This window comes from Pelophylax lessonae (assembly GCF_965119305.1).
Source record: "Pelophylax lessonae genome assembly, chromosome: 11".
Classification (NCBI taxonomy): Eukaryota; Metazoa; Chordata; class Amphibia; order Anura; family Ranidae; genus Pelophylax; species Pelophylax lessonae.
The window spans coordinates 154,882,068-154,909,398 of NC_138778.1; the positions used below are offsets into that span (position 1 = coordinate 154,882,068).

At 45.0% G+C, this 27,331-nt stretch overlaps 1 protein-coding gene across 1 annotated transcript in view; it reads left to right on the plus strand.

Annotated features, from left to right (window-relative positions):
• Positions 1-27,331, plus strand: part of PABPC1L (poly(A) binding protein cytoplasmic 1 like) — a gene marked incomplete at its 5' end in the record, with an annotated part of 266,227 nt that overhangs the window by 20,212 nt on the left and 218,684 nt on the right. Inside the window, one exon of the mRNA XM_082271768.1 lies at positions 20,699-20,892. Coding sequence (XP_082127894.1) covers positions 20,699-20,892 — 194 coding nt within the window. The remainder of the gene's footprint in view (positions 1-20,698; positions 20,893-27,331) is intronic.

Consider the following 27,331-nt stretch of genomic DNA (forward strand, 5'->3'; position numbering starts at 1 on the left):
CTACCATTGCCAAATGGATCAGGCAGACCATTGAACAGGCCTATGCCTTGCAGGGGAAGGTTCCCCCTGTGCCTGTGAAGGCGCACTCTACTAGATCACTGAGTACGTCTTGGGCCTGCCGTCATGGGGCTTCTGTAGCCCAGGTGTGTAAGGCGGCGACTTGGTCGACCGTACACACTTTCACAAAATTCTACAAAGTAGATGTTCAGGCATCGGCGGATGCTTCCTTTGGCCGCAAGGTTCTTAGTGCGGCTGTTCCATAGGGTCCCTTGTTGGGGACTCCTGGCTGTTGGGATAGTTTTTTGTATCTCCTGGTTTTTTTGTCTTTTCCTGGGTTGTTGCTCCTGTTGAGCACTTATTTTTGCTGTTGCCCAGCTGGTTTCCTTCCTTTGGTAAGGTTCCTTTCTTTGATGTGGAGACTGCGTTGCCTTTCGGCGCGGATGCGTTTCCCACCCCTCATGTTTGCACTGCTTTGGGACGTCCCCATATGTGACGAATATGAAGAGGCGGCAACTGTCGGAGGACGTAAGAGAAAACGGAATTTTTGTAAAATCTTACCTGTAAAATTCCTTTCTCTGAGTCCTCCGACAGTCGCCGCCCCCGCCCCTCTTTTGGGGTTTGAATGTATACTCTACTGCTATTCCACTAAAACTGAGATATGGTTGCAGGAAGTAGGAGGGTATTGACTGAGGGGACCACCCCTTGAGGGTGGGATATGTTAAAGCTTTATTGTTAACATATTCTGTTGCCTAGCTACTCCTTCGGAGCAAAGTCTAATACCCCATATGTGACGAATATGAAGAGGCGGCGACTGTCGGAGGACTCAGAGAAAGGAATTTTACAGGTAAGATTTTACAAAAATTCCGTTTTTTCAAAGACCTCTGCAGCAACAGGTGACCTCTGCCCATATTCCTCCATTGCTGGTTGGGTTGACTTAATTGTGTTCCCAGAAGAGACCAACACCTACAGCAAAAACCCTGGTACCCATATTCTCATCAGTGTCTTGTACAGCTCCACAATGTAACTGCACCTCACAGACAGACGTTCACAAGGCCTTTAATGTCAACTTTGTATTAATTCTGCACAAACCAGTAAAAAAATGCAGACCTATGCTTGCAGGGGTTCTAATTTATACCCCTGGCATCCACCACAACAGATCTCAATTTTTATCCTAATATACTTCTAAGTGTGTTTGAGGTTCCTATTACGATCTCGGAGTCGTCATGGCCTGCCCTTGAAAAGCCTGTATTTCAGCAAGTTCCATTTGGATTTGCAAGGAGTTCTTGATCCTTTGAAGCAATGAATTATACCCTGCCAGTGGAGGGTCACTACAGACCCATTACATTTGGTATGTAAAACCTTTATGCTATGTGCAGCAAAAACTTTAGAAGCATTGCTGCCACCTTGCATTTTGAAGGCACTTTTTGTCTTTGAAAGGGAATTTACTGAAAAGTGGTGTCTGCCCACCATAGATGCACAAGTAATCCAGCTTAATGAACATGCCACTAAGCAGGCTGATGGCGTTCTTAACTTTTTTAGGCAATTCAGTGACTGTCAAATGGATTTCCTCTTCAGATCTTAGTCTGAGTTATCTGGTATATATCTGATCTGCCTGTCCCTTATTGGCAGTGAATCTGATCTGCCTGTCCCTTATTGGCAGTGACTCCAACAATGTAATGTGTTCTTTGAATTGGCAGCGGAGATCCAATCATTTAATCATGTCGTCCTTTTTTCACAGAAATCCATGCATTGTGGGGGAATAGTAGCATGCGTCTCTTAATAGGGAGGGGGTAGAAAGGGGTAGATGAATGGCGCAGGTCTTCACGCGATCAGCCGCTGCTGCTAACCCATACAACACCCGATGAAATCTGCCAGAATGAAGGGAGGATTTTTACAAGAAGCAGCCGCTTGCAACAGATGGAATACCACACCATTACATGTAACTAATGTGTTTGGTGCTGTATCCCAAAAACGATATTACTATACCTCGGTTTTAGGGGTGTTCCTCTTGGGTCTCCATCTGTTAACTGATTACCTTGTTTGGACATAACTTTTTTTTGGTAAAGGCCATTGAAGAATTTGGGGGAGATTCACAAGGAGTGGACTATGGCTGGTGTGTGCTTCAAGAGCCACCACACACAGACTTATCCAGGACACGGGCTACAACTGTCACATTCATTGTGTCAAGCCACTCCTGAACCAGAGACGATGTCAGAAGTGTCTTGGGCTAAGGAGAAAAGGGATTGGACTGTTACTCAGTGGTCCAAAGTAATCTTTTTGGATGAAAGTCGATTTTTGCATTTAATTTTGCAAATCGAGGTCCCAGAGTCTGGAGGAAGAGTGGAGAGGCACAGAATCCAAGTTGCATGAGGTGCAGTGTGAAGTTCCCACAGTCAGTGATGATTTGGGGAGCCACATCTGCTGGTGTTGGTCCATTGCGTTTTATCAAGTCCAAAGTTAGCGCAGCCCTCTACCAGGAAATTCTAGAGAACTTCATGCTTCCCTCTGCTGACCAACTTTATGGAGCTGATTTTTATGCTGATTTTCTTTTTCCAGCAGGACCTGGGACCTGCCCACATTGCCCAAATCATGGTATCACTGTGCTTGATTGGTCAGCAAAGTCACCTGACCTAAACCCCATAGAGAATCTGTGGGGTATTGTCAAGAGGAAGATGAGACACCAGATCCAACAATGCAGACTATCTGAAGGCCGCTATCAAAGTAACCTTGGCTTCCATAACACCTTAGCAGTGCCACAGGCTCAAAATATATAACAATACCACCGCGCAAGAAACAGCTCAACACCCCCAATGTGTAACAAGTGCTACCACATATGGCTATTATAAATGCAGTGTGTAAACAAAATAAGATAAATTGTTGAATAAACTAACAAATAAAATACATATTCCCATAGAATCAAATATTTTTTTGAATATTGTAAAAAATCCATAGACAAGCAAGTGTTAGGTGAAAAGTTTATGAAGAGTAATCAAAAAATGTGATCAGAAATAATAAAAAAAAAAAAACTACACAAACAAGTGTCCAGTGAAAGGCAATACTGCATAGGGGCCTATCAGGCTTTGGCTGGTAAGTTTGGTGTGTACAGGTTCTTGGATATCTCCTAGTGTCCAATACTCGGAATAGAAGACAAAAAATAGCCCAAAAGTGTAATATGTTTGAGCTTTAACCACTTGCCCACCGCTCACATGGAGCATACTGCGGCAAAGTGGCACGATCCCGTCCAGCGACGTAGACCTACGTCGCTAGACTCCTCCCCCTGTAGGCGGCGCTCGCGCGCCGCCGGAGGCGCGCTCCCGCTGTTTTCATTCACAGCGGGAGTCGGGCCAGGGGAGGAGCAGCGGCGATTGCCGCTGCTCTGCCCCGATCGTCGGGGAATCGAGTGAGGAGATCCGCCCGCCTGTGTAAACAGAGCGGGCGGATCTCCATAGTGACAGGGAGTGACAGATCGGAGTGTTCAGCATAGCTGCACATCCGATCTGTCCCGGTCTCACAAAGTCACTTCCCCCCCCCCCCCCCCCACACACGTCAGTAAGCACCAGGCATACATTAACCCCTCCCTCTCCAATAAAATTAACCCCTTCACTGCCAGTGTCATTTTTTACAGTAACAGTGCATATGTATAGCACTGATTACTGTAGTAATGTCACTGGTACCCCCAAAAGTGTCAAAAATGTCAGTCAAGGGTCCGATCTGTCCGCCGCAATGTCGCAGTCCCACAAAAAAAATCGCAGATCGCCGCCATTACGCGTTAAAAAAAAACCCACCAAAAATGACAAATCTTTCCCTTAGTAAACGCAATAACTTTTGCGCAAACCAATCAAAATACGCTTATTGCGATTTTTTTTTTTTTTTTTTTTTTATTTTTTTTTTATTTTTATTATTTTTTTTTTAACATAGGTAGCAGAAAACAAATTGGCCAAAAATTTGATTTTTTTTAATTTTTTGGGGGGGAATTTCATATAAAAAAATGTTAAAAATATTGTTATTTTTTCAAAATAAACGCTCTTTTTTTGTTTATAGCGCAAAAAGTAAAAATCGCACAGGTGATCAAATACCACCAAAAGAAAGCTCTGTTTGTGGGAAAAAAAGGACGTAAATTTTCGTTTGGGTATGGCGTCGCACGACCGCGCAATTGTCAGTTAAATTCGCACAGCGCCGAATCGCAAAAAGTGGCCTGGACGGAAGACAGCAAAATCCTCCGGTGGTAAAGTGGTTAATTGAATATAAATAAAAGGAATTGCACTTAACAATACTTAGAGTAAATCGCATATATAAATGGTAAGTTAAGCTCCTGGTGGCCGGTAACTCTGTAGTGCTGTGAACACAGCGGTGTACGTTCCACAGGCTGATCGCCTCCATGCCACGCCGCATTGATGCAGTAATTCATGCAAAAGGAGCCCTGACTAAGTATCAGAGGGTGGGGGACTTGAGTCACATGACTTGACTTAAGTCACCAGTTTGAGGACTTGAGACTTGCTTTACTAACATTAATAAAAGACTCGACTTGACTTTGACTTGGTATTCATGACTTGAGACTTGACTTTGACTTGAGACATAGGACTTGAAATTACTTTACTTTTTTAAGTTATTAAATATTTGCATTTTCTCAAGATGTGTTAAAGCAAAATGAATGTTCCTGTTATGTTTTTGACACCACAGTCACTTAAAACACCTCAGTGTGTTCTGATTTTTAGGACACTGGCTGTTTAACCACTTTAAGACCAGAGGATTTTCCTGCTTAAAGACCAGGCTTGGCACTGCATGACTTTAACTGACAATTGCACGGTCATGCAATGCTGTACCCAATTGAAATTTTAAGTCCCTTTTTTTTTTTTTTTTCCCACAAACAGAGCTTTCTTTTGGTGGTATTTAATCACCTCTGCGCTTTTTATTTTTTGCGATATTAATAAAAAAAGAGCGGAAATTTTGCAAAAAATTTTACCTTTTCTACTTTGACAGTTAAAAAAAATATCCAATATATTCACTTTTTGTCATATATTTAGGCCAAATGTATTTAGCTACATGTCTTTGACAAAAAAAATTCTAACCACTTTAAGACCGGAGGATTTTACCCCCTTCCTGACCAGGCCATATTTTGTGATTCGGCACTGCGTTACTTTAATGGACAATTGCGCGGTCGTGCGACGCTGTACCCAAATTAAATGTATGTCCTTTTTTCCCTCACAAATAGAGCTTTATTTTGGTGGTATTTGATCACCTGTGCGATTTTTTTAATTTTTGAAAAAAAGCGACAATTTAAAAAAAAAAAAAAAAAAACAATATTTTTCACATTCCGATATATAACATTTCCCAAAAAAAACTCATGCTGTGTCTAAACAGCAGGGAATCCAGGGACGTAGGTCTACGTCGCTACACCCAGGGCTGCCACCTTGCTGCAGTAGCAGCAATGTGAGCAGTCCTAAAGTGGTTAACAATGGAAATACTTAACATGTTTTTAGTGACTGGTGTTGAAACATGACCAAACAAAGGATTTTGAGCTGTTTGGGCATTCAAAGTGTTTCTTTAACCACTTAAGCCCCGGAAGATTTTACCCCCTTCCTGACCAGGGCCTATTTTGCGATTCGGCACTGCGTGACTTTAACGGACAATTGCGCGGTCGTGCGACGCTGTACCTAAACGAATTTGTCGTCCTTTTTTTTCCCCACAAACAGAGCTTTCTTTTGGTGGTATTTGATCACCTGTTTTTTTTTTTTTATTTTTTTTTTATTTTTTTTTTATCACGCGCTATAAACAAAAAAAGAGCGTCAATTTTGCAAAAATAACAATATTTTTCACATTTTTTTTATATGAAATTCCCCCCCAAAAAAAGTAAAAAATCAAAATTTTTTAACATTTTCGGCCAATTTGTTTTATGCTACATATGTTTGGTAAAAAAAAAAACGCAAAAACCGTATTTTGATTGGTTTGCGCAAAAGTTATTGCGTTTACTAACAAAGGGAAAGATTTTTGTCATTTTTGTTTTTTTTAACGCGTAATGGCGGCGATCTGCGATTTTTTTTTTTTTTTTTTTTTTTTTTTTTTTTTTTTTTTTTTTTTACTTTGCTGCGACATTGGGGCGGACAGATCGGACCCTTGACTAACATTTTTGAGACTTTTGGGGTTACCAGTGACATTTCTACTGTAATCAGTGCTCACATATATATATATATATATATATATATATATATATATTCACTGTTACTGTAAAAATACACTGGCAGTGAAGGGGTTAACTTTATTTGAGAGGGAGGGGCTTTGTCCCTAGGGACGTGATTCTAACTGTGATTGGCTGTGGCTTGAGCTGTAGTTACACTGATCAACGGTCCTACATAGTAGAACCGTATGATCAGTGTTTCTACACAGGGGAGAATGACAGGCAGCTTGTTTACACTAGCCGCCTGACTTTCTCCCTCTCCCCCGACGATCGCAGAGTGAGCGGCGGACATCGGGTTCGCCGGTCACATGCGCGGGGGGGTCCGTGACCGCGCGGGAGCGAGAGCGCGCCGGCTCCCCAGAGCCTCACAGGCTAGTGACGTAAATATACGTCCCTTTGCCTGTGAGGGGCTGACCGCCGCAGTAAATCTACTTGCGGCGGTCGGCAAGTAGTTAATATGCCAAGAGAAAAGCACTAAGCAGTTTTGTGAATGTTGAAAATAAAGCAAAACCTTTCCTGACCACTGACTCTTAACTGATTAAAGGTGAAAATTGGGGTAGATCAGTATTTTGACTTGATTTGTGACTTGACCAAAATAAAGACTTGACTTGACTTGCTTGACTTCTAGCAGGGACTCGACTTGACTTGCTTGCTTTTCGTCACAGTAACTTGGGACTTGCTTGTGACTTGCACATGTGTGACTTACTCCCATGTCTGCTAAGTATTGAGTTAATAATAAAATGTACAAGGACATACTGTTCAGTAAGCCAGCATTTCTATAATCTTCTTTTTTTTTTTTTTTTTTTTATTGGTCTTGCATAATCTAATTTTTCTGGGATACTTAATTTTGAGTTTTCACTAGCTGTAAGTTATACTCATCAAAATTATAAGAAGAACATGCTTTAAATATATCACTGTGTGTAATGAATCTATAGAACGAGTTTCACTTTTTGAATTAAATTACTAAAATAAATAAAACTTTTTGCTATTCAAATTTTTTGAAATACACCTGTACACTACTCTTCAGCCTTTACCCCCAATTGACCACATTAGCCATTGGTCGAAGTAATTTTTCTCCTATTCACTTATCACTTACTTTTTGTTTTCTATTTGGTGAATGATTGATTGGTTTAGCCTCCACTTTATTAAAGTTCTTCATTCTTACAGTCAATGTGAGGAACAGGTTCAGTCAGCCAATGCAGAAATGAAATTTTCAGAGAAGAGGCAAGTGTCTCTGTTGGACACTTTGCTCAGTTCAGATTCAGGATGACCACCACAGTAATGGTGAGGATGACACTGGTCACATCCAGGATCAAGAAATTCACAGTGAAGTTGTGAGGAATGAGATACACATGTACTTTAGTGAGCAGGCTATTCCAAAGGAAGAAAATCCACTGAAAGGAAAATGAAGGGAGGTTTCCCATCTTGGCCATGCTGGCAAAGAGTTAGGGCTCTTTCACATGGTCCGCCTCCGTAGGCGGATCCATGCTGCTCAGCGGGGATCGATCCGCGATCCCCGCTGAGCCGGCGGATGACAGCTCCGTCTCCGCTTGCAGTGCGGAGAGGGAGGTGTCTCAGCTCCCGCTGCTCTCTATGGGGAATCGGAAGAGAGCGGACCGCCTGTCCGCTCTCATCCGATCCCCAAGACGGATGGAAAATAGGGTTTCCATCCGTCCGGATTTCACGGACAAAATCGGATGCGGGTGTCAGCGGACATGTCACCGCTGACATCCGCTGCTCCATAGGGCTGAATGGGGCATCCGATCAGATCCGCCTAAAAAACTGACAGGCAGATCTGACCGGACCGCCCGTGTGAAAGAGCCCTTACTGGTCTGTGTCTGCAACATCAACCCCATCTGAAAGGCTTTTCTCAGTTGCTGGCAACATTGTGACCAAAAAAAAAAAAAAGAGCAAGCCTAACTTCAGAGCACGCCGATATGCTAACCTTCCTCCATTGCAATGCTATATAGATACAGGCCCCCAACCTGTACCTGTTGCACTCTTGGGTTGTATTTATAATGTTGGATTTCTTTAAACTACAAGATGGCTGCCTTCAGGTAATCATTCCTCAGTATTGACCATTATAATTTGCACAGTGTTGAGCGGTGCTTTTTGGCCTTTTACCAGAGGAGGTAGAGCGGAACCAGTCACATAGGACTCTCCACTCAAGAAAACAGTAGCACACTCGAAAGGCCTCGGGACTTGTTCCACTTCCTCAAGTAAGCTCCACTGATCATGTTTTAAATCCAGGAAACGCTTCCCTCGTGGTGTGACATCAGGATCGGAAAGTGTTGCAGTCACAGGCCACCTCTGTTCAAGCAGGCGGCTGGTCATGTGTAAAGTACTGTTCCATCTTACGGGTACATCATTTATTAGTGCATGATCAGGGGTACCCATTTGTTGTTGCTTTGCTTTAAGCTTTGTAGTGGCCAGCTCACTTTTTTAAAATGTTCCACAAGGCACTTCGCAGCCCTCAGTGTCTTTATGATCTGGGGATCCCTCAGGGCATGGTTGACAACTAACTGCAATGTATGACCAGCACACCTGAGAGAAGAGATGCCAAGCTTTTCTTCCAAAATACGCAGAGCAGCGACAACATTTGCAGCATTATCATGAACAACTGCAATTACATTGGCCATGGATATCTCAAACTTCTCATCTGCTTTTTCCACCCAGTTAGCAATGTTTTCAGCTGTGTGGCGATCTTCAAGTGGCATAGTGGTCAGATTGTATGATGTAAGCTTCCAGTCTTCATTAATGAAGTGGCATGTGACACCCAAGTATGCCTCTGTGGCAATACTGGTCCATGCGTCTGTGGTGAGAGCTATTTTGGATTTCACATCTTTGAGTGACGCTTTCAATCTTTCAAAATTCTCCTCATATTTCTTCTTCATCAGCTTAGTGAAATGGGACCTGGAGGGAAGTATGTATCTTGGGTAAAACGTGTTGTTCATCTCATGAAATCCATGACCGTCTACAATAGAATGAGGTCTCATATCTTTTACAATCATGTTGAGTATGCTATTGGTAAGTGTAATGGCCATTTGGTGTGTGCAAACAGTGACATCCTTTTTATGAAAGTAGAAATCTTGTACACAGCTTTGCCTCTTCCTGAGAAAAAACAACAAGCACAATAATAATAATTAACATGACTAATTTACACATGAAATCCTATGAATGCTCAGACTCAATGCTAACAATAATGTACTGTATTTCAAAGAGGGTAGTAAATCTGCATAATATTTTAAATGAACTGAATGTGATAAATGTTTTATTACTTTTGATTGATTACAATATTAATTAGGGATGCACTGAAATTATCGGCCGAAACGAAAATGAGCCTATCTCATTTCGGCCGATAATGGGTTAACAGTGCCGAAATTAATATGGCCGCCGTGAGGAAGGAGGAGGGCGCAGCGCAGGGCAGGTTTTAAAAGTCCCGCCTCTGGCCGGCCGCCTGCCTCTCAATTGACGTCCCTACTACGATCTGTGCATTAATGAACGGACATACCAGGCGGGGGGGCGAGGCGAGCGGCCGCTAATAGATAGCACTTTGTGATCCTTCCCTGTCAGCTCAGTGGTACTGTGTGTGAATGAGAACTGAGCTGACACCGGGCGGGGGGCGGGAGGAGCGGCCGCTAATAGATACAACTATGTGAGCCTTCACTTCACTTACATGTCAGAGGAGATACATGCCTGACATGTAAGTGAAGTGAAGGCTCACATAGTTGTATCTATTAGCGGCCGCTCCTCCCGCCCCCGCCCGGTGTCAGCTCAGTTCTCATTCACACACAGTACCACTGAGCTGACAGGGAAGGATCACAAAGTGCTATCTATTAGCGGCCGCTCGCCCCGCCCCCCCCCACCCGGAGTGTCCTCTTCAATTCACGATGTATATGAATGAATGAAGTGAAGGCTCACATAGTTACAGATATTAGCGGCCGCTCCCCCCGCCCTCCCTCCCGGTGTGTCACTTCATTCATGGACAGAGAGGGACGCTGAGGCTGATGCGGGGGGGGAGGGGTGAGGCAGCTTACCATTGGTATAAGTATTAATTCTGCAGCATGAGGGGGTTAATGTATTGTCACTGATGCATTAGTGACCGACCAGTGGCAGTTAATTAACCCCTTTGTGCTGCATTAGTGCAACCAGGATCAGTGTTAATTAACACTGGTTGCACTGCTACTGTTGCACTAATGCAGCACAAAGGGGTTAATTAACTGCCACTGGTCGGTCACTAATGCATCAGTGACAATACATTAACCCCCTCATGCTGCATAATACAAATACCATTGGTAATTAAATTAACCTTTCTCGGTCGCTCATTGACAGACGTAGTCTTCTTGATTCACAAGAACTGGGTTATGTTGTCTCCGCAGGAGTAGGACTAGGCAGAAAGAAAAAACGTTCTGGCTCCACCCTAGGGGCAGTCCCAGAGGGTATATCCTCCCTCTCTCTGCTACAAGGCATCAGTTTTTTTCTGTCTAGTCAGGAGTAAGGACCTAAGTTCCTTGCTGGGATCTCTGGTCCTGGCAAGATTTTTTTTTTTTAGAAAAAATATTTTTTTAGGTAGTTTTTTTCTCCAGTGTTTTTTCCTGTGAGATCTTCAAACAAATGCGCCGGACTGGGCGACACCAGTGGTCACCCCAGCCGGCCTACGAGCACGCGCAGACCATTGCATTGCGCTTGGTCGGCCGCGACACATTCAAGTAAGTATGCGGGGCCGGGCGACGGGCTGGATGTTGAGATCCAGTGGTCACCCCGGTTTCTGCCTACGAGCGCGTGCAGACCAGAGCTCCGCGCTGGGTCGGCCGCGACGGAGTCCCATTGGAGGGACTGACCTTGCGAGTTAAAAGTCTCTCTTGGACGCCAGGAACCAGAGAGTCGAGGCGTCCGGAGTGGTCCACAACCCCCCACCCCGGTGGAGAGGGTATTGTGAAGAGAGGGTGCCTGTCGGTTCGGTATGGTGAGTAAACGTTCCCTTTTTTCCTCGTTATGAGGCAGTATGAATTATGGGCCCCTCCATACATGGTCAGTATCTCTGACACTAAAAGTCCCCCTTGTAAATACAGCATGTGTTTGGTGGGAAGTGGACTTGGTTTGAGAGTGAACACTCTACCCAGCAGACTGTAGTATTACAGCAGACATAGGAGGTATAATCCTACCTTAATTGTAGTGTACCTCCTGCAGATCGATAAACCGCCATTTAGCAGAGATGCAGGTGGATGTGCTGGGAAAAACGATTTCGGCAGTCCGCCGCCATTTTGCCGTAGACCGGGTGCATGAATGTCCTCAGGTCACGCCGGCCGCCATGTTTTTGGAGTCTATTGTCTCCTGTATGGGGGCGGCCATGTTTGATGAGCCCAGCTACCTCGTGGAGAGCTGGGAACGCCGGAAGGCGTACACAGGGGGCGGAGCCACGTCCTTCTACCCGGGAAAACTAACACAGCTCTTTCCAGTCTGTAAAAGACAGACGCTGACTGCAGTTGGTTGGAAACTTCTCTGCATCGGGTGGTGAGCCTTGAGGGTCCCTCTCTCTCTCTCTCTCTCTCTCTCTCTCTCTCTCTCTGTGGGGATTGAGAAGCAGGTACTCTGAGGGGCGCTATTGCGCTAGGGGGATACACATAAAAAAAAAAAAAAGAGGTATTTTTTATTTAAAAAAAAAAAAAATACAAGTTTTTTGTTTTTTCTGGCAGAGGTGTCCTGAATTAACATGGACCCTGCCACTCATGTATCTCCACCGGATCCCCTCGAGGTGTCTGCAGGATCCTCCAGCACCCCACTGACGGTTGAATCATTGTCAGCTATTATGGAAACTTTTGTGTCCCGGGTGGAAGTGGCTTGTCAGGGACAGGGCGCAAGAAAGCGACCCCCGCCTAACCCCTTATTATCTGAAACTTCGGATTCAGAATCTGAGCGTATTTCTGCAGTTGCAGGTACTTCATCTGGGATTGGTGTCTCGGGTACTGTCTCTTCAGACAGTGAGGAGGATGTTTCGGCATCAGCCATAGCCCGAGAGGAAGCGTTGGTAAACGCACTCATTGTATCTGTTCAAGAAACCTTAAGATTACAGGGTATTCCGTCGGAAATAGCTGAAACTGAAATCCCCTTTGGGACTAAAAATTGCCTAAATGTTTTGGCAATCCAATCAAAGAAGAATGGAGTCTGCCAAAACGCACTTCTGCTATTTCTAAACGCATTAACAGGCGTTATCTGTTTGAGGAAACCCTCATTAAGAAATGGACAGAACCACCTGTGGTGGATTCACCAATTGCTAGATTGAATAAAGCCACGGTTATTCCTTTAGAAGACGCCCCGTCTTTTAAAGATCCAGTGGATCGCAAGATAGAAGCTATGTCTCGCACCATGTTTTCCTTGATTGGATCAGCTTTCAGACCAATAATTGCTATTGGACTGGTTTCGCAGACTGTAACTGAATGGACCAAGTGGTTGCGCCGGGACTTAGAAGAAGTCCCTCAGGCAGGATCAGATTTGTTGGAACAAATGATACAGGGGTTACAGTTTGTGTGTGATGCGGCGTTAGACGCCACTCCATTATTGGCGCGAGCATCAGTTTCAGCAGTGGTTCTCAGGCGTACACTGTGGCTAAAAGGTTGGTTAGCCGACCAAGGTTCCAAAAAAGCATTGGCTAATATCCCCTTTTTAGGAGAGCGTCTATTTGGAGCTAACTTAGATGAGATCATTAAGGATCTCACGGGAGGAAAGAGCACCTTTTTACCGCAAAATGTTAAAGGTAAAGGACCTCGTCAAAGACGAGGGCCTTCTTTCTCTGCTCACAAAAAGTTTTTTCGTCCCGCGGGTGAAAAAATTAAGTCCTCCAAAGCTCCTTCAGGAGGCTTCAGGGGACGTTGGTCGGGCAAGCAAAAGCCCGCCCCCTCCAGACCTGAAGATAAATCGTCCAAAGCCTGAAGGTGCGCCCCCACCCATAACTGGGGTGGGGGGACGTCTTCGCCGGTTCCCGGATCCATGGCTTTCCAGAATCCCGGACAAGTGGGTTTGCGAAGTCATAAGGTCAGGGTACAAGATCGAGTTTCGATCTCTCCCACCGGCGCGATTCTTCCCTTCCAATATCCGACTATCCCTGGATCGTCTAGAAGATCTGCGGAGAGCAGTCACGGATTTACTACAACAAGGAGTGGTAGTCCACGTTCCTTGGACAGAACGTTTTCAGGGGTTTTATTCAAACCGATTTACAATACCCAGGAAAGAGGGTAAAGTGCGTCCAATTCTGGACTTAAGGGCACTCAATTCCTTTCTCAACATAAGAAAATTCAAGATGGAATCCATTCGCACAGTAGCAGCCTTCCTGCATCCAGGGGATGTCCTAGCGTCCATAGACATCAAGGACGCCTCTTCACATTCCCATTTTCGCAGGACATCAGCGGTGTCTACGCTTTTCCGTAGAAGAGAACCACTATCAGTTTGTGGCGTTACCTTTCGGTCTCGCCACGGCTCCTCGGGTCTTCACGAAGGTGTTGGCCCCAATGTTGGCACTACTGCGCCAAAGAGGCATATCGATTCTAGGTTACCTAGACGATCTCCTGCTTCATGCAGAGTCTCCTCAGACCCTGCTACAAAACATAGAAATTACTATAATTTCTTTACAGGAATTCGGGTGGCTGGTGAACCAGCAAAAGTCATTTCTCGAATATCTGGGTCTAATTCTAGACACAGTCAGGACAAGAGTTTTCCTTCCGGTAGGGAAACTCCGGAAGATTCAATCAGCAGTCCAGTTGTTACTATCCAACAGCTGGTCTTCTCTTCGAACTTGCATGAGGGTTCTGGGGTTGATGGTGGCTTCCTTTGAAGCAGTCCCATTTGCCCAGTCCCATACCCGAATTCTTCAGCAAGAGATTCTTCTCAGATGGAATCGGAATCCGGAATCCCTGGACAATTGGATCCGATTGAGCAAACAGACCAGAGAGTCTCTGGTCTGGTGGCTTCGGTCTCCGATGCTCAGCCAGGGAAAGTCATTTCTGCCAATATTTTGGACGATAGTGACCACGGATGCCAGCCTATCCGGATGGGGAGGAATTCTCGGTCAGTTATCTGTCCAGGGACTTTGGTCCCCGGAAGAATCCAGGTTGCCGATAAATGTATTGGAACTGAGAGCGATCAGACTTTGTCTGATTCACTGGACCGAGCAGCTCCAGGGCAGCCCGGTTCGAATCCAGTCGGACAACGCCACGGCCGTGGCTTATGTCAATCACCAGGGGGGCACCAAGAGTGTCCCAGCGGCCAAGGAAGTGGCTTGCATTCTTCGCTGGGCGGAACGATTTGTTCCAGCGATCTCTGCGGTGTTCATTCCGGGGGTGGAAAATTGGCAGGCAGATTATCTCAGCCGTCAGACTCTGGATCAGGGGGAATGGTCCCTCCATCCAGAAGTTTTCCACCAGTTGTGCCTACGTTGGGGCACCCCGGATGTGTATCTGTTGGCATCACGATTCAACAGGAAAGTACAGAGATTCGTGGCTCGCTCCCGCGATCCTCTAGCAGAGACCGCAGACGCACTGATCGCCCCATGGGGGCAATACCAGCTAATGTATGCCTTCCCTCCTCTCGGGTTACTGCCAAGACTTCTTCGCAGGATAGAGGAGGAAGGAATTCCAGTAATCCTGGTAGCTCCGGACTGGCCTCGCCGAGCGTGGTACGCCGACTTGGTCAGACTGGTGGCGGACGTCCCGTGGAGACTTCCTCTCAGGGAGGACCTACTGTCTCAGGGACCGATTTTCCATCCTGGTTTACAATCGCTGGCTTTAACGGCCTGGCTATTGAGACCCAGGTGCTGAAGGACAAGGGTTTGTCAGCTTCAGTTATTCCTACTCTAGTTAAAGCAAGGAAAGCGACTTCCAGAAAGATTTATCATCGCACATGGAAGTCCTACATTGCATGGTGTGAACCTCTGGGGTTCCGTCCACGGTCTTATTCGGTTAGTCGAATATTAGCTTTTCTGCAACAAGGGGTTGAGCAGAAACTGGCCTTGAGTACTATCAAGGGTCAGGTCTCAGCCTTAGCTATCTTCTTTCAGAAGCCTTTGGCTACTCATTCCTTGGTGCGGAATTTCATCCAGGGGGTGCGACATCTGGCTCCGCCAGTGCGCGCGCCGTTACCACCCTGTGATCTTAATTTAGTATTGTCGGTTCTTCAGAAACCTTACCTTTGAAGATATTAGGGAGATTCCTCTACCTACGTTGTCCCAGAAGGTGGCCTTCTTGGTGGCTATCACTTCTGCACGCAGGGTGTCAGAACTGGCCGCATTATCTTGTCGTTCCCCATATCTGGTGGTTCATAGAGATAAGGTGGTTCTTCGTCCGAATCCATCCTTCCTACCAAAAGTGGTTTCAGAATTTCATCTGAATGAAGAAATTGTATTACCTTCCCTGTGTCCTAAGCCCAGTCATCCTCTGGAGTTTGCTTTGCACTCCTTGGATGTGGTCCGGGCGATCAGGGTATACTTGAAAACGACACTCGTTTCGCAAGACGGATTCACTTTTTGTGGTCCCGGATGGACCCAAAAAGGGGTTGCCTGCATCTGCCGCGACTATTTCCAAATGGATCAGACGGTGGTACAGGCTTATTCTATTAAGGGTCGGGAGCCCCCGTTCCCTGTTAAGGTGCACTCCACTCGGGCACTTAGTGCGTCATGGGCCTTTCGCCATCAGGCGTCAGTGGTCCAGGTGTGCAAGGCGGCTACCTGGTCGTCGGTGCATACCTTTACAAAACATTATAAAGTTGATGTAATGGCATCGTCTGATGCCTCGTTTGGCAGCAAGGTTTTGCAGGCCGCCATTTGAGGAGACCAGTGGTCTACCTCGAGGGTTTTTTCCGTTGGAATTTTTATTTGAGTCTCATTCTTTGTTTATAATGAGCCTTTAAAACTTCTAGTTTTGCACCGGTTGGGCCTTCTAGATTGGATTTTGATTTGTCAATCCCACCCCTCATTTGTGGCACTGCTTCTGGATGTCCCAGTTCTTGTGAATCAAGAAGACTACGTCTGTCAATGAGCGACAGAGAAAATCGTATTTTTGTAAGATCTTACCGTAAAATCCTTTTCTCTTAGCTCATTGACAGACGTAGTACCCGCCCCTCTATCATTGAGTTGGGTTGGGTTAAATTCTCTGTTGCTGCTTTGTGACAGAACTGATGCCTTGTAGCAGAGAGAGGGAGGATATACCCTCTGGGACTGCCCCTAGGGTGGAGCCAGAACGTTTTTTCTTTTCTGCCTAGTCCTACTCCTGCGGAGACAACATAACCCAGTTCTTGTGAATCAAGAAGACTACGTCTGTCAATGAGCTAAGAGAAAAGGATTTTACGGTAAGATCTTACAAAAATCAGATTATTGCCATGCCAACCCATCACAGTACATATACTGTGACAGGGTGGCAGCGACAGGTGTACGTCGCTGCCTGTTTTTGGCGTATGCCCCTCTTCTACCTATTTTAAAATTATTTGGGGAAAAAGTCATTTTCGGTTTCCGGCCAATGGCATCCTGCATTTTCGGTTTCGGCCCAAAATTTTCATTTCGGTGCATCCCTAATATTAATTGTTTGCGATATCCATGCTTCCATGGCCAATGTTGTAATTATTGAATAATGCTGCAGTGCAGTCAGTGCAAATGTTGCTGCATCTCAGGTGTGCTGGTCAGATTATTACACTTGTCAATCATGCCCTGAGGGATTCCCAGATCAGCAAGACACAGACAGGGCTGCAAAGTGCCTTTTTTACGCCATTTCAGTTTTGCAAAGGGAACAAAGGACCATTTTATCTGGCCTCTGTTGAAAGAATTCCCATACCCTTGATGATCGTGATCTCACCGCTTTTTGAGGTAGACAAACTTTCTCCCCAGGAGCAGAAGCCGCCATTTACACGCACGCGAGTGGTGTGACGCGTCAACGCCTTTCACGCACGTCGATGCATTTTCGTAGTTGACATAGTCTTATTACGTCGACGCTTTGTTGCAGCCCTAATAAAAAAAAAAAATATATATATATATATATATATAACTGCACTACCCTACCATGGTTATATATAATAAATGTGCTAATAGTGCATGTACATATGGAATACACTATGTACAAAGACCGAATCCAATGGTGCAATATATGCATGTATAAAGAAAGGTGCTTTTACATACATTTTTGCTTCATAATGCTGTGAAAACCGTAAACAGAAAAAATAATAAGTCCATAAAGTAAGTTCAAGTATGCTGCCAGTGAAGGCAGTGAAAAACAAATCATCAAAGGAATTCCATACTCGGGTGCTCAAACATTATGAAAGTAAATCTTTGCAAATCCCAGTGCCTTCTCCCATCAGGCTGCACATTTACCCGCAAATGTGGACCCACTAGGTGTATACCTAGGTAGGTCTGTAAGGCTTCTGAGTAATGTTGTAGCACCTGGGGATATGGAGACCGCATTACTGGATCCAAAAGGTAGGTGCCGTATCCTTACACTGGGAATGATCTGCCGATGTAGGTGTCAATGAACGCTGCTGCCGTACATTCCCCTAGAGCCAGCGTGCATTCCACTGGACGTGTTGCGTGACCGATAAGCCTGCCTCTGTGTTTCGTCCTCAACACCTCATCAGGCGGCGTAAATCCCCTTGCATGGTTTTGAAGCACCTGTGTATGGAATTCTTTTTGAGGATTTTTTTTTTTTCACTGGGAGCGTACTTGAACTTTATGGACGTTTTTTCTTTTTTTTTTTTTTCTGTTGACGTTTTCTCAGCATTCTTATGATTGCACAAATTTATGTAAAAGCACCTTTTTAATGCACTAGATAGCACTTTATGTATGCATATCCTGCACCATTGGATTCATTCTTTGTATACAGTGGGTACGGAAAGTATTCAGACCCCCTTAAATTTTTCACTCTTTGTTATATTGCAGCCATTTGCTAAAATCATTTAAGTTCATTCTTCTTCCTCATGAATGTACACATAGCACCCCATACTGACAGAAAAACACAGAATTGTTGATATTGTTGCAGATTTATTAAAAAAGAAAAACTGAAATATCACATGGTCAGACCCTTTGCTCAGTATTTAGTAGAAGCCCCCTTTTGATCTAATACAGCCAGGAGTCTTTTTGAGAAAGATGCAACTAGTCTTTCACACCTGGATTTGGGGATCCTCTGCCATTCCTCCTTGCAGATCCTCTCCAGTCCTGTCAGGTTGGATGGCAAACGTTGGTGGACAGCCATTTTTAGGTCTCTCCAGAGATGCTCAATTGGGTTTAAGTCAGGGCTCTGGCTGGGCCATTCAAGAACAGTCATGGAGTTGTTGTGAAGCCACTCCTTCGTTATTTTAGCTGTGTGCTTAGGGTCATTGTCTTGTTGGAAGGTAAACCTTCGGCCCAGTCTGAGGTCCAGAGCACTCTGGAGAAGGTTTTTGTCCAGGATATCCCTGTACTTGGCCGCATTCATCTTTCCCTCGATTGCAACCAGTCGTCCTGTTCCTGCAGCTGAAAAACACCCCCACAGCATGATGCTGCCACCACCATGCTTCACTGTTGGGACTGTATTGGACAGGTGATGAGCAGTGCCTGGTTTTCTCCACACATACCGCTTAGAATTAAGGCCAAAAAGTTCTATTTTGGTCTCATCAGACCAGAGAATCTTATTTCTCACCATCTTGGAGTCCTTCAGGTGTTTTTTAGCAAACTCCATGCGGGCTTTCATGTGTCTTACACTGAGGAGAGGCTTTCGTCGGGCCACTCTGCCATAAAGCCCCGACTGGTGGAGGGCTGCAGTGATGGTTGACTTTCTACAACTTTCTCCCATCTCCTGACTGCATCTCTGGAGCTCAGCCACAGTGATCTTTGGGTTCTTCTTTACCTCTCTCACCAAGGCTCTTCTCCCCCGATAGCTCAGTTTGGCCGGACGGCCAGCTCTAGGAAGGGTTCTGGTCGTCCCAAACGTATTCCATTTGAGGATTATGGAGGCCACTGTGCTCTTAGAAACCTTAAGTGCAGCAGAAATCTTTTTGTAACCTTGGCCAGATCTGTGCCTGTCCACAATTCTGTCTCTGAGCTCTTCAGGCAGTTCCTTTGACCTCATGATTCTCATTTGCTCTGACATGCATTGTGATCTGGAAGGTCTTATATAGACAGGTGTGTGGCTTTCCTAATCAAGTCCAATCAGTATAATCAAACACAGCTGGACTCAAATGAAGGTGTAGAACCATCTCAAGGATGATCAGAAGAAATGGAAAGCACCTGAGTTAAATATATGAGTGTCACAGCAAAGGGTCTGAATACTTAGGACCATGTGATATTTCAGTTTTTCTTTTTTAATAAATCTGCAACAATGTCAACAATTCTGTGTTTTTCTGTCAGTATGGGGTGCTATGTGTACATGCATGAGGAAGAAGAATGAACTTAAATGATTTTTGCAAATGGCTGCAATATAACAAAGAGTGAAAAATTTAAGGGGGTCTGAATACTTTCCGTACCCACTGTATATTGTATGGCATATGCTCATGCACGATTAGCAAATTTATTATACATAATCATGCCCCATTTTTTTTATTTGCAGTATTGTATACTCATGTTTTTACGAAAAAGTTCACTGTATATCACCTTAAAAAAAACTCAAATCTTTTGTGAAACGAAATCTTCTTTACCATTTGCAGTCAGAAGGTGAAGCTCTAAGCAAGTCTAGATGGCAGTCGAGGTCTGTGCACTGCCCTACGTGCTACTGACCTCTGTGCACTGCCCTACGTGCTACTGACCTCTGTGCACTGCCCTACGTGCTACTGACCTCTGTGCACTGCCCTACGTGCTACTGACCTCTGTGCACTGCCCTACGTGCTACTGACCTCTGTGCACTGCCCTACGTGCTACTGACCTCTGTGCACTACCCTACGTGCTACTGACCTCTGTGCACTGCCCTACATGGCTACTGACCTCTGTGCACTGCCCTACATGGCTACTGACCTCTGTGCACTGCCCTACATGGCTACTGACCTGTGTGCACTGCCCTACGTGCTACTGACCTCTGTGCACTGCCCTACATGGCTACTGACCTCTGTGCACTGCCCTACATGGCTACTGACCTCTGTGCACTGCCCTACATGGCTACTGACCTCTGTGCACTGCCCTACATGGCTACTGACCTCTGTGCATTGCCCTACATGGCTACTGACCTCTGTTTTTTGAGGAGTCATCTGATCCTGCCCGCAAAATCCAGATGGATGGTGGTACTATTTTCCATCCGTCTGGCGAAGCGGACAACCGGTCATCCGCCTGCTCAGCGGGGATCAGCGGAGATAGCAAAGGGAATTGATTGTCTCATACATGATACCATGAAAAATAGATAATATGTTTATGCAGCAAACTAAGCACATCCATGTGATCCATGTATTAAGTGGGTAAGAACATTAATCAATGTAGCAGATAGTGTACCATTATGAAAATCCCTGACGCCGATACAGAAATGATTTAAATGAGCCAAACTTGGAATTTTCCATTGATTGATTTTCCTTGCTTCTGATAACTCTCCGCAGCTGAACGGGCTTTAGATACTATGAACTTTGAAGTGATTAAAGGTAGACCAATCCGTATTATGTGGTCTCAGAGAGATCCTGGCCTTCGGAAATCTGGAGTAGGAAATATCTTCATCAAAAACCTTGACGACTCGATTGATAACAAAGCCTTGTACGATACATTTTCAGCATTTGGAAACATTTTGTCTTGTAAAGTAAGTGCCTTATTTGGTTTCATATTTTTGTGTGTATTTTCTATAGTGCTGCAATTTTCATAACTTTATTTGTAACTCTCCTGCAAGTTGAAACTCTTTATAGCTTGTTAACCACTTCACCTCCGGAAGATTTACACCCCCCCCCCCCTCCTGACCAGGCCATTTTTTGCGATATGGCACTGCATTACTTTAGCAATTGCGCAATAGTGTGACACTGTACCCAAAAACAATTTGCCTTTTTTTTCTTTTCTCCAAATAGCGCTTTCTTTTGGTGGTATTTGATCACCCCTGCCGGTTTATATTTTTTGCTATAAACAAAGAATTAGTCAAGTTTGAGGAAAAAAAAAATTTTTTTTTTTTTTTTTACTTTCTGCTCTAAAACACATACAACCAAAAAAAAAATAATCTTATTTCTTGATCAATTTAGGCAAATGGGTATTATGCTACATTTTTTTTGGTAAAGAAAAAAATTCCCAGTAAGCATATATTGATTGTTTTGCGCAAAGGTTTTATCTACAAACTATGGTATATGTTTATTTTTATTTTTTTACTAGTAATGGTGGCAATCAGCAACTTTTAGCGGGGCAGCAGACAAATCGGACACCTAACTGACACTTTGGGGAATTAGTGACATTATTACAGTGATCAGAGCTAGAAATATGCACTGTCACTGTACTAATGACACTGGCAGGGAATGGGTTAACATCTGGGGCGATCAAAGGGTTAACTGTGTGCCTAGCTAATGTTTCATTGTAGAGGGGGAGGTGCTTCTACTAGTGGAAGGCATGGATTGGTGTCCTGCTTTACAGAAACACAGGATCCATGCCTTCTGTACTGACAGAATGACAATCTGCTTTATTTACATAGGCAGACTGCCTTTCTGTCAGTGTACAGTACAGAATGATTAGCCGGTGCTGGCAGATGCCAGGTTTGCGATGTAAGATCACACCAAGAGCGAGCTGCTGCACACTTGTGCACAAAACCCAGAAGTGCATGGTTGCATATATAAACGTGATTCTGCGCAGCATGGTCGTCCTGTAACAGTATATCTGCTATGGGGCGGTCGGGACTGGTTAATATAACAGCAAGGTTTTCCTGCAGTTGTTGGGGACTCTGCTGTATTCCACATGGTCTGGCTGGGTTGTGGTTGGGCTGGGTTGTGGAAATTAAAAAAAAAAAAAAACACGTTACCGCCGGTTCGTAACAATCTGATGGTGTGGCCTTCTGTTCCACCATCTCTTCCCATAGGTGATTAGAGTTAACACTCTTTGATCAACTCTATGACATTGGAGGATGTCACTTCCAGTCCAGGCTGGAAGATAAAAAATAAATAAATAAAAGCGAAAGATCAGAAAAAAACAAACGCTTTTTTTTTTTTTTTAGATCTTTTGCTTTTAACCACTTAAGCCCCGGAAGATTTTACCCCCTTCCTGACCAGGGTCTATTTTGCGATTCGGCACTGCGTGACTTTAACGGACAATTGCGTGGTCGTGCGATGCTGTACCCAAATAAAATTAACGTTATTTTTTTTTTTTCTCCCCACAAACAGAGCTTTCTTTTGTTGGTATTTGATCACCTGTGCGTTTTTTTTTTTTTTTTTTTTTTTTTTTAACATAGCAGGACCGTATGATCTCTGCTGTTACACAAGGGAGAATGACAGGCGGCTTTGTTTACATTAGCTGCCTGCCTTTCTCCCGGTGTAACCGATGATCGCGAGTGCGCGGCGGCCATCGGGTCCGCCGCTCACACTCGCTCGCTCCCTAGAGCCTCACAGGCTAGCGACGTAGTACTGTGTCACTTTGCCTGTGAGGGACTGACTGCTGACGTAGATAGTCGTTAGGCAGTCGGCAAGTGGTTAAAGGTAAAGAAGAGATTTGGGGTCGTTTTGACCACCAGATCTCTCCATAAAGAGGACCTGCCATCCTTCTTTCTATTACAAGGAATGTTGACATTCCTTGTAATAGGAATAAAAGTGTAAAAATAAAAATGAAAATAAATAATGGTAAAGAAAGCGCCCCAGCCCTATATGGTCACGTGCAAGACTTTGAAACTGAGCTGCAGCATGGTGACCAAGACCATACAGCGGTTTAACAGGACAGGTACCACTCAGAACAGGCCTCGCCATGGTCGACCAAAGAAGTCAAGTGCACATGCTCAGTGTCATATAAAGAGGTTGTTTTTGGGAAATAGATGTATGAGTGCTGCCAGCATTGCTGCAGAGGTTGAAGGGGTGGGGGAGGTCAGCCTGTCAGTGCTCAGACCATACGCTGCACACTGCATCAAATTGGTCTGCATGGCTGTCGTCCCAGAAGGAAGCCTCTTCTAAAGATGATGCACAAGAAAGCCTGCAAACAGTTTACTAAAGACAAGCAGACTAAATGTGGATTTCTGGAACCATGTGCTGTGGTCTGATGAGACCAAGATAAGTTTATTTGGATCAGATGGTATCAAGCGTGTGTGGCGGCAACCAGGTGAGGAGTACAAAGACAAGTGTGTCTTGCCTACAGTCAAGCATGGTGGTGGGAGTGTCATGGTCTGGGGCTCCATGAGTGCTGCCGGCACTGGGGAGCTACAGTTCATTGAGAGAACCATGAATGCCAACATGTACTGTGACTTACTGAAGCAGGGCATGATCCCCTCCCTTCGGAGACTGGGCCGCAGGGCAGTATTCCAACATAACGACCCCAATCACACCTCCAAGATGACCACTGCCTTGCTAAAGAAGCGGAGGGTAAAGGTGATGGACTGGCCAAGCATGTCTCCAGACCTAAACCCTATTGAGCATCTTTTGGGGCATCCTCAAATGGAAGGTGGAGGAGCGCAAGGTCTTTAACATCCACCAGCTCTGTGATGTCATCATGGAGTGGAAGAGGACTCCAGTGACAACCTGTGAAGCTCTGGTGAACTCCATGCCCAAGAGGGTTAAGACAGTGCTGGAAAAAAATGGTGGCCACACAAAATATTGACACTTTGGGCCCAATTTGGACATGTTCAATTAGGGGTGTACTCACTATTGTTGCCAGCAGTTTAGACATTAATGGCTGTGTGTTGAGTTATTTTGAGGGGACAGCAAATTTACACTGTTATACAAGCTGTACACTCACTACTTTACATTGTAGGAAAGTGTAATTTCTTCAGTGTTGTCACATGAAAAGATACAATAAAATATTTACAAAACTGTCAGGGGTGTACTCACTTTTATGAGATAGTGTATATGTCTATGAGAATACTGCTTCAGATGAATGGATCTGGGAAATCTTAGGCGGCATTAGTCCTTGAGAGATCTAGGAAGCCAACATAGGATTCACCTTACCAGCAACCATGCTGTATTGAAATACCAAGAACAGTAAAGTCTACGGTGTTACAGCCCTATTATTCCATGTAAATATGATGTTAATCAGTCTCTGCCAGGCCATATGCTGTACATACCGTAGATTACCATAAGCAGGGTTCGTACGGTCCTGGAAATCCTGGAAAAGTTATGGAATTTTTAGGTGACACTTTCCAGGCCTGGGAAAGTCATGGAAACTTAGTAAACACCACTAGGTTTTGGAAAAGTCATGGAATTACTGTGGAGGAGCGGGGAGCGGATGCTTAATGATTTTTTGTTTAATTATTTTATTCCTTAATGATTTTATTGCCACATACTGTTTACATCGGTGTAAGCGTCCTTCTGGGTCAGCGGTATGCGCTTACGGTCACTGGCCAGTAGCAGCAGCCGAGAAGATGAACCAATCAGGCAGCGGGGAGGGCCGGCCGCGGTTTGCCTGGAGACTGTGACTGGCCAGCAGCAGCAGCAACAGCCGGGAGAATACAAACCAATCAGGCAGCGGAAGCGTCACTGGAGGGCGGGCCAGCCGCATGAACGTGATGACGTAGAAGGGGGCGGTAACCGTTTCGGTTACCGCACCCCGCGTCATCACGTTCATGCAGCCCTCCCCGCTGCCTGATTGGTTCATCTCCTCGGCTGCTGCTGCTGGCCAGTGACTGACAGTAAGGGAAAACTGCAGACCCAGAAGGACACCTACCAGTCCTATACGCTGAATGTAAAATATATGTCAATAAAATTATTAAGCATCCAATCCAATGAGTGGCGCCTTTCTGTTAACTCTTTTCTGCCTGTTTGTGGGACTGTAGGTTCGGCCTAAGAGTAGTAAGCGCCGCATTTTGTGCATTTAACTGTGCCATCCATATCAGTGTCCAACTGCACCTTCATGACTGCCTGAACTGCTTTATTCCGGCAAGCAGGAGCACCCATTTACTGTTCTTTCTCCAAGAGTAAGTGCCGCATTTGTGCATCAGATCTGTGGCATCCATACCAGTCCGCCTGCACCTCATGACTGTGGCTTGGGCCTAAAAGAGTAAGTGCTGCATATTGTGCATCTGACTGTCTGTGCCATCCATACCAGTCTGCCTGAACCTCCATCATGCCTGAACTGATGCTTTATCCCCAAGCAGGAGCGGCCATTAATCTTTCTCCAGTTACAGTATATTGGTCAAATTACAACAGGGGTAACAGTTTCAGCTAAAGTTAGTGTGTTCACAGTGTTACAGCAATGCCAGGGAAATGCAGCTTTAAAAATGTATGGCTTCATGACGAAAAGTATGAGAGGTGGCTGGAGAAAGATCAGGACCCGGGACGTGCTAAATGTACAGTGTGTCGTAAAACGTTTGACATTTCGAACATGGGAGAGGCAGCGCTGTCTAGCCACGCTAAAGGTGCAAAGCACCAGTCTGCAGCTGCGTGCTCGACAGCTTCCAATCTGATCGCTGGCTTTTTCACCCGTGTGCCTGAAGTGACACCGGCTCACAGCTGCGGCAGCGGTGCTTCCATCTCATCCACTGTATGCTGGGTGTGACATGGATTTTCTTCTTATTTAACATGTATACATAGACATTTCATGAAACATTAGGTCATGAATATTTACGTGAAGTCATGGAAAAGTCATGGAATTTTATTGATGAAAATGTGTATGAACCCTGCATAAGAAAAGTGGAAGTCTGGCTCTGACATGATATGAAGTAAAATTATGTTAACTTTATTCATAATCCATCAAGACATTAAAAAAAAAAAAAAAAATCCATCATTTAGAACGGGGGTGTGGAATCTACGGCCCGCAAATTCATCTGGTCCAGCCCCCGTACAGCTGAGTCTGTGTGTCTCAGCTGATCTGACAGAACGGAGCCGATGCTTCCTGTATAGTTCCGGCTCTGTACTGACAGTCTGAGTGAGTCACAGGCGGAGTGATATCAAATGCACTCCACCTGTGACCAATACAGGAAACATCGCCTCTTCCTCCAGTGCGGTGCAGCTACACTTCTCCTAGCCAGCATTTCCCGCCAGCAGTACCCAGCAGCAGTGCCAGCCAGAACCAGCAGTACTCACAGCGGTGCCAGCCAGAACCAGCAGTACCCACAGCGGTACCAGCCAGGATCAGCAGTACCCACAGCACAGTACAAGCCAGCAGTACCAGCCAGTTGTACCCGCCAGTAGTTCTTTCAAAACTTGCCACCACACAGTCTACTGCGCTCCAGACTGACTGACACAAACTTGGAAAACCAGTTGCAAGTAACAACATCATCAATACCAGCTAACATCACACACCTCACCAAAGAGAAGCAGTTGCAGCCGTCGCATTAGGGGTGAGTTAATTCAATGTTTGGCCAAATATAACAGACGCATTTTTAAGTTGATAATTTTGTATGGTCCCCAAATGATTTTATAAATACCCAAATGGCCCTTGGCAGAAAAAAGGTTCCCATCCCTGATGTAGAAAAATGTACGCATTTTAGCCGCCAAACACATTATGCCTAAGGCCCAGAGTGTTTGGGGCTAAAACGCGTACATTTTTTTACATGATGTATTTTTTTACGTCTTGATGGATTATCTTGATGGATTATGAGTAAAGTCAATTTTAATTTATACCGTGTCGGACTTCTACTTTTCTCATTTTAAAATGTCAACCTTGAGTGAAGTTGGCCTTTCAACATTTCTTAACCTTGGCTAAAAGAAATATAAAGGCTGCCATTGTGAAGATTTTAGTTGCCTTGCTGATCCAAAGACTTTAAAATTACTAACCTGCAGGAAGTATGCTGGCCAGGAGCTCCAATTTCACTTTTGATCTTCCTTGATGGATGCCTGTGCCAGGTTGTTGATAGAGAACTTTGTACACCATCACTGACGAGCAGCTAGCATTTCCAACAAGAAGTCAGTGATAGCAGCCTACATGTTCCTAGTGGTGGGTACCCCTACTGTGCCATTGCTGTTATCTTTATTAACCACTTGCCAACCAACTTGTCGCCATAGTTGTACTGCGGCAGGTCGGCTCTGTTACGTGTATCGACGAACATGTACGTCACTTCCTGTAGCGATTGGTAGCAGACCTCTGTTCTGTCAGCGATGAACACAGGGATCCTGTGTTCCTCCTATTTAGGAACA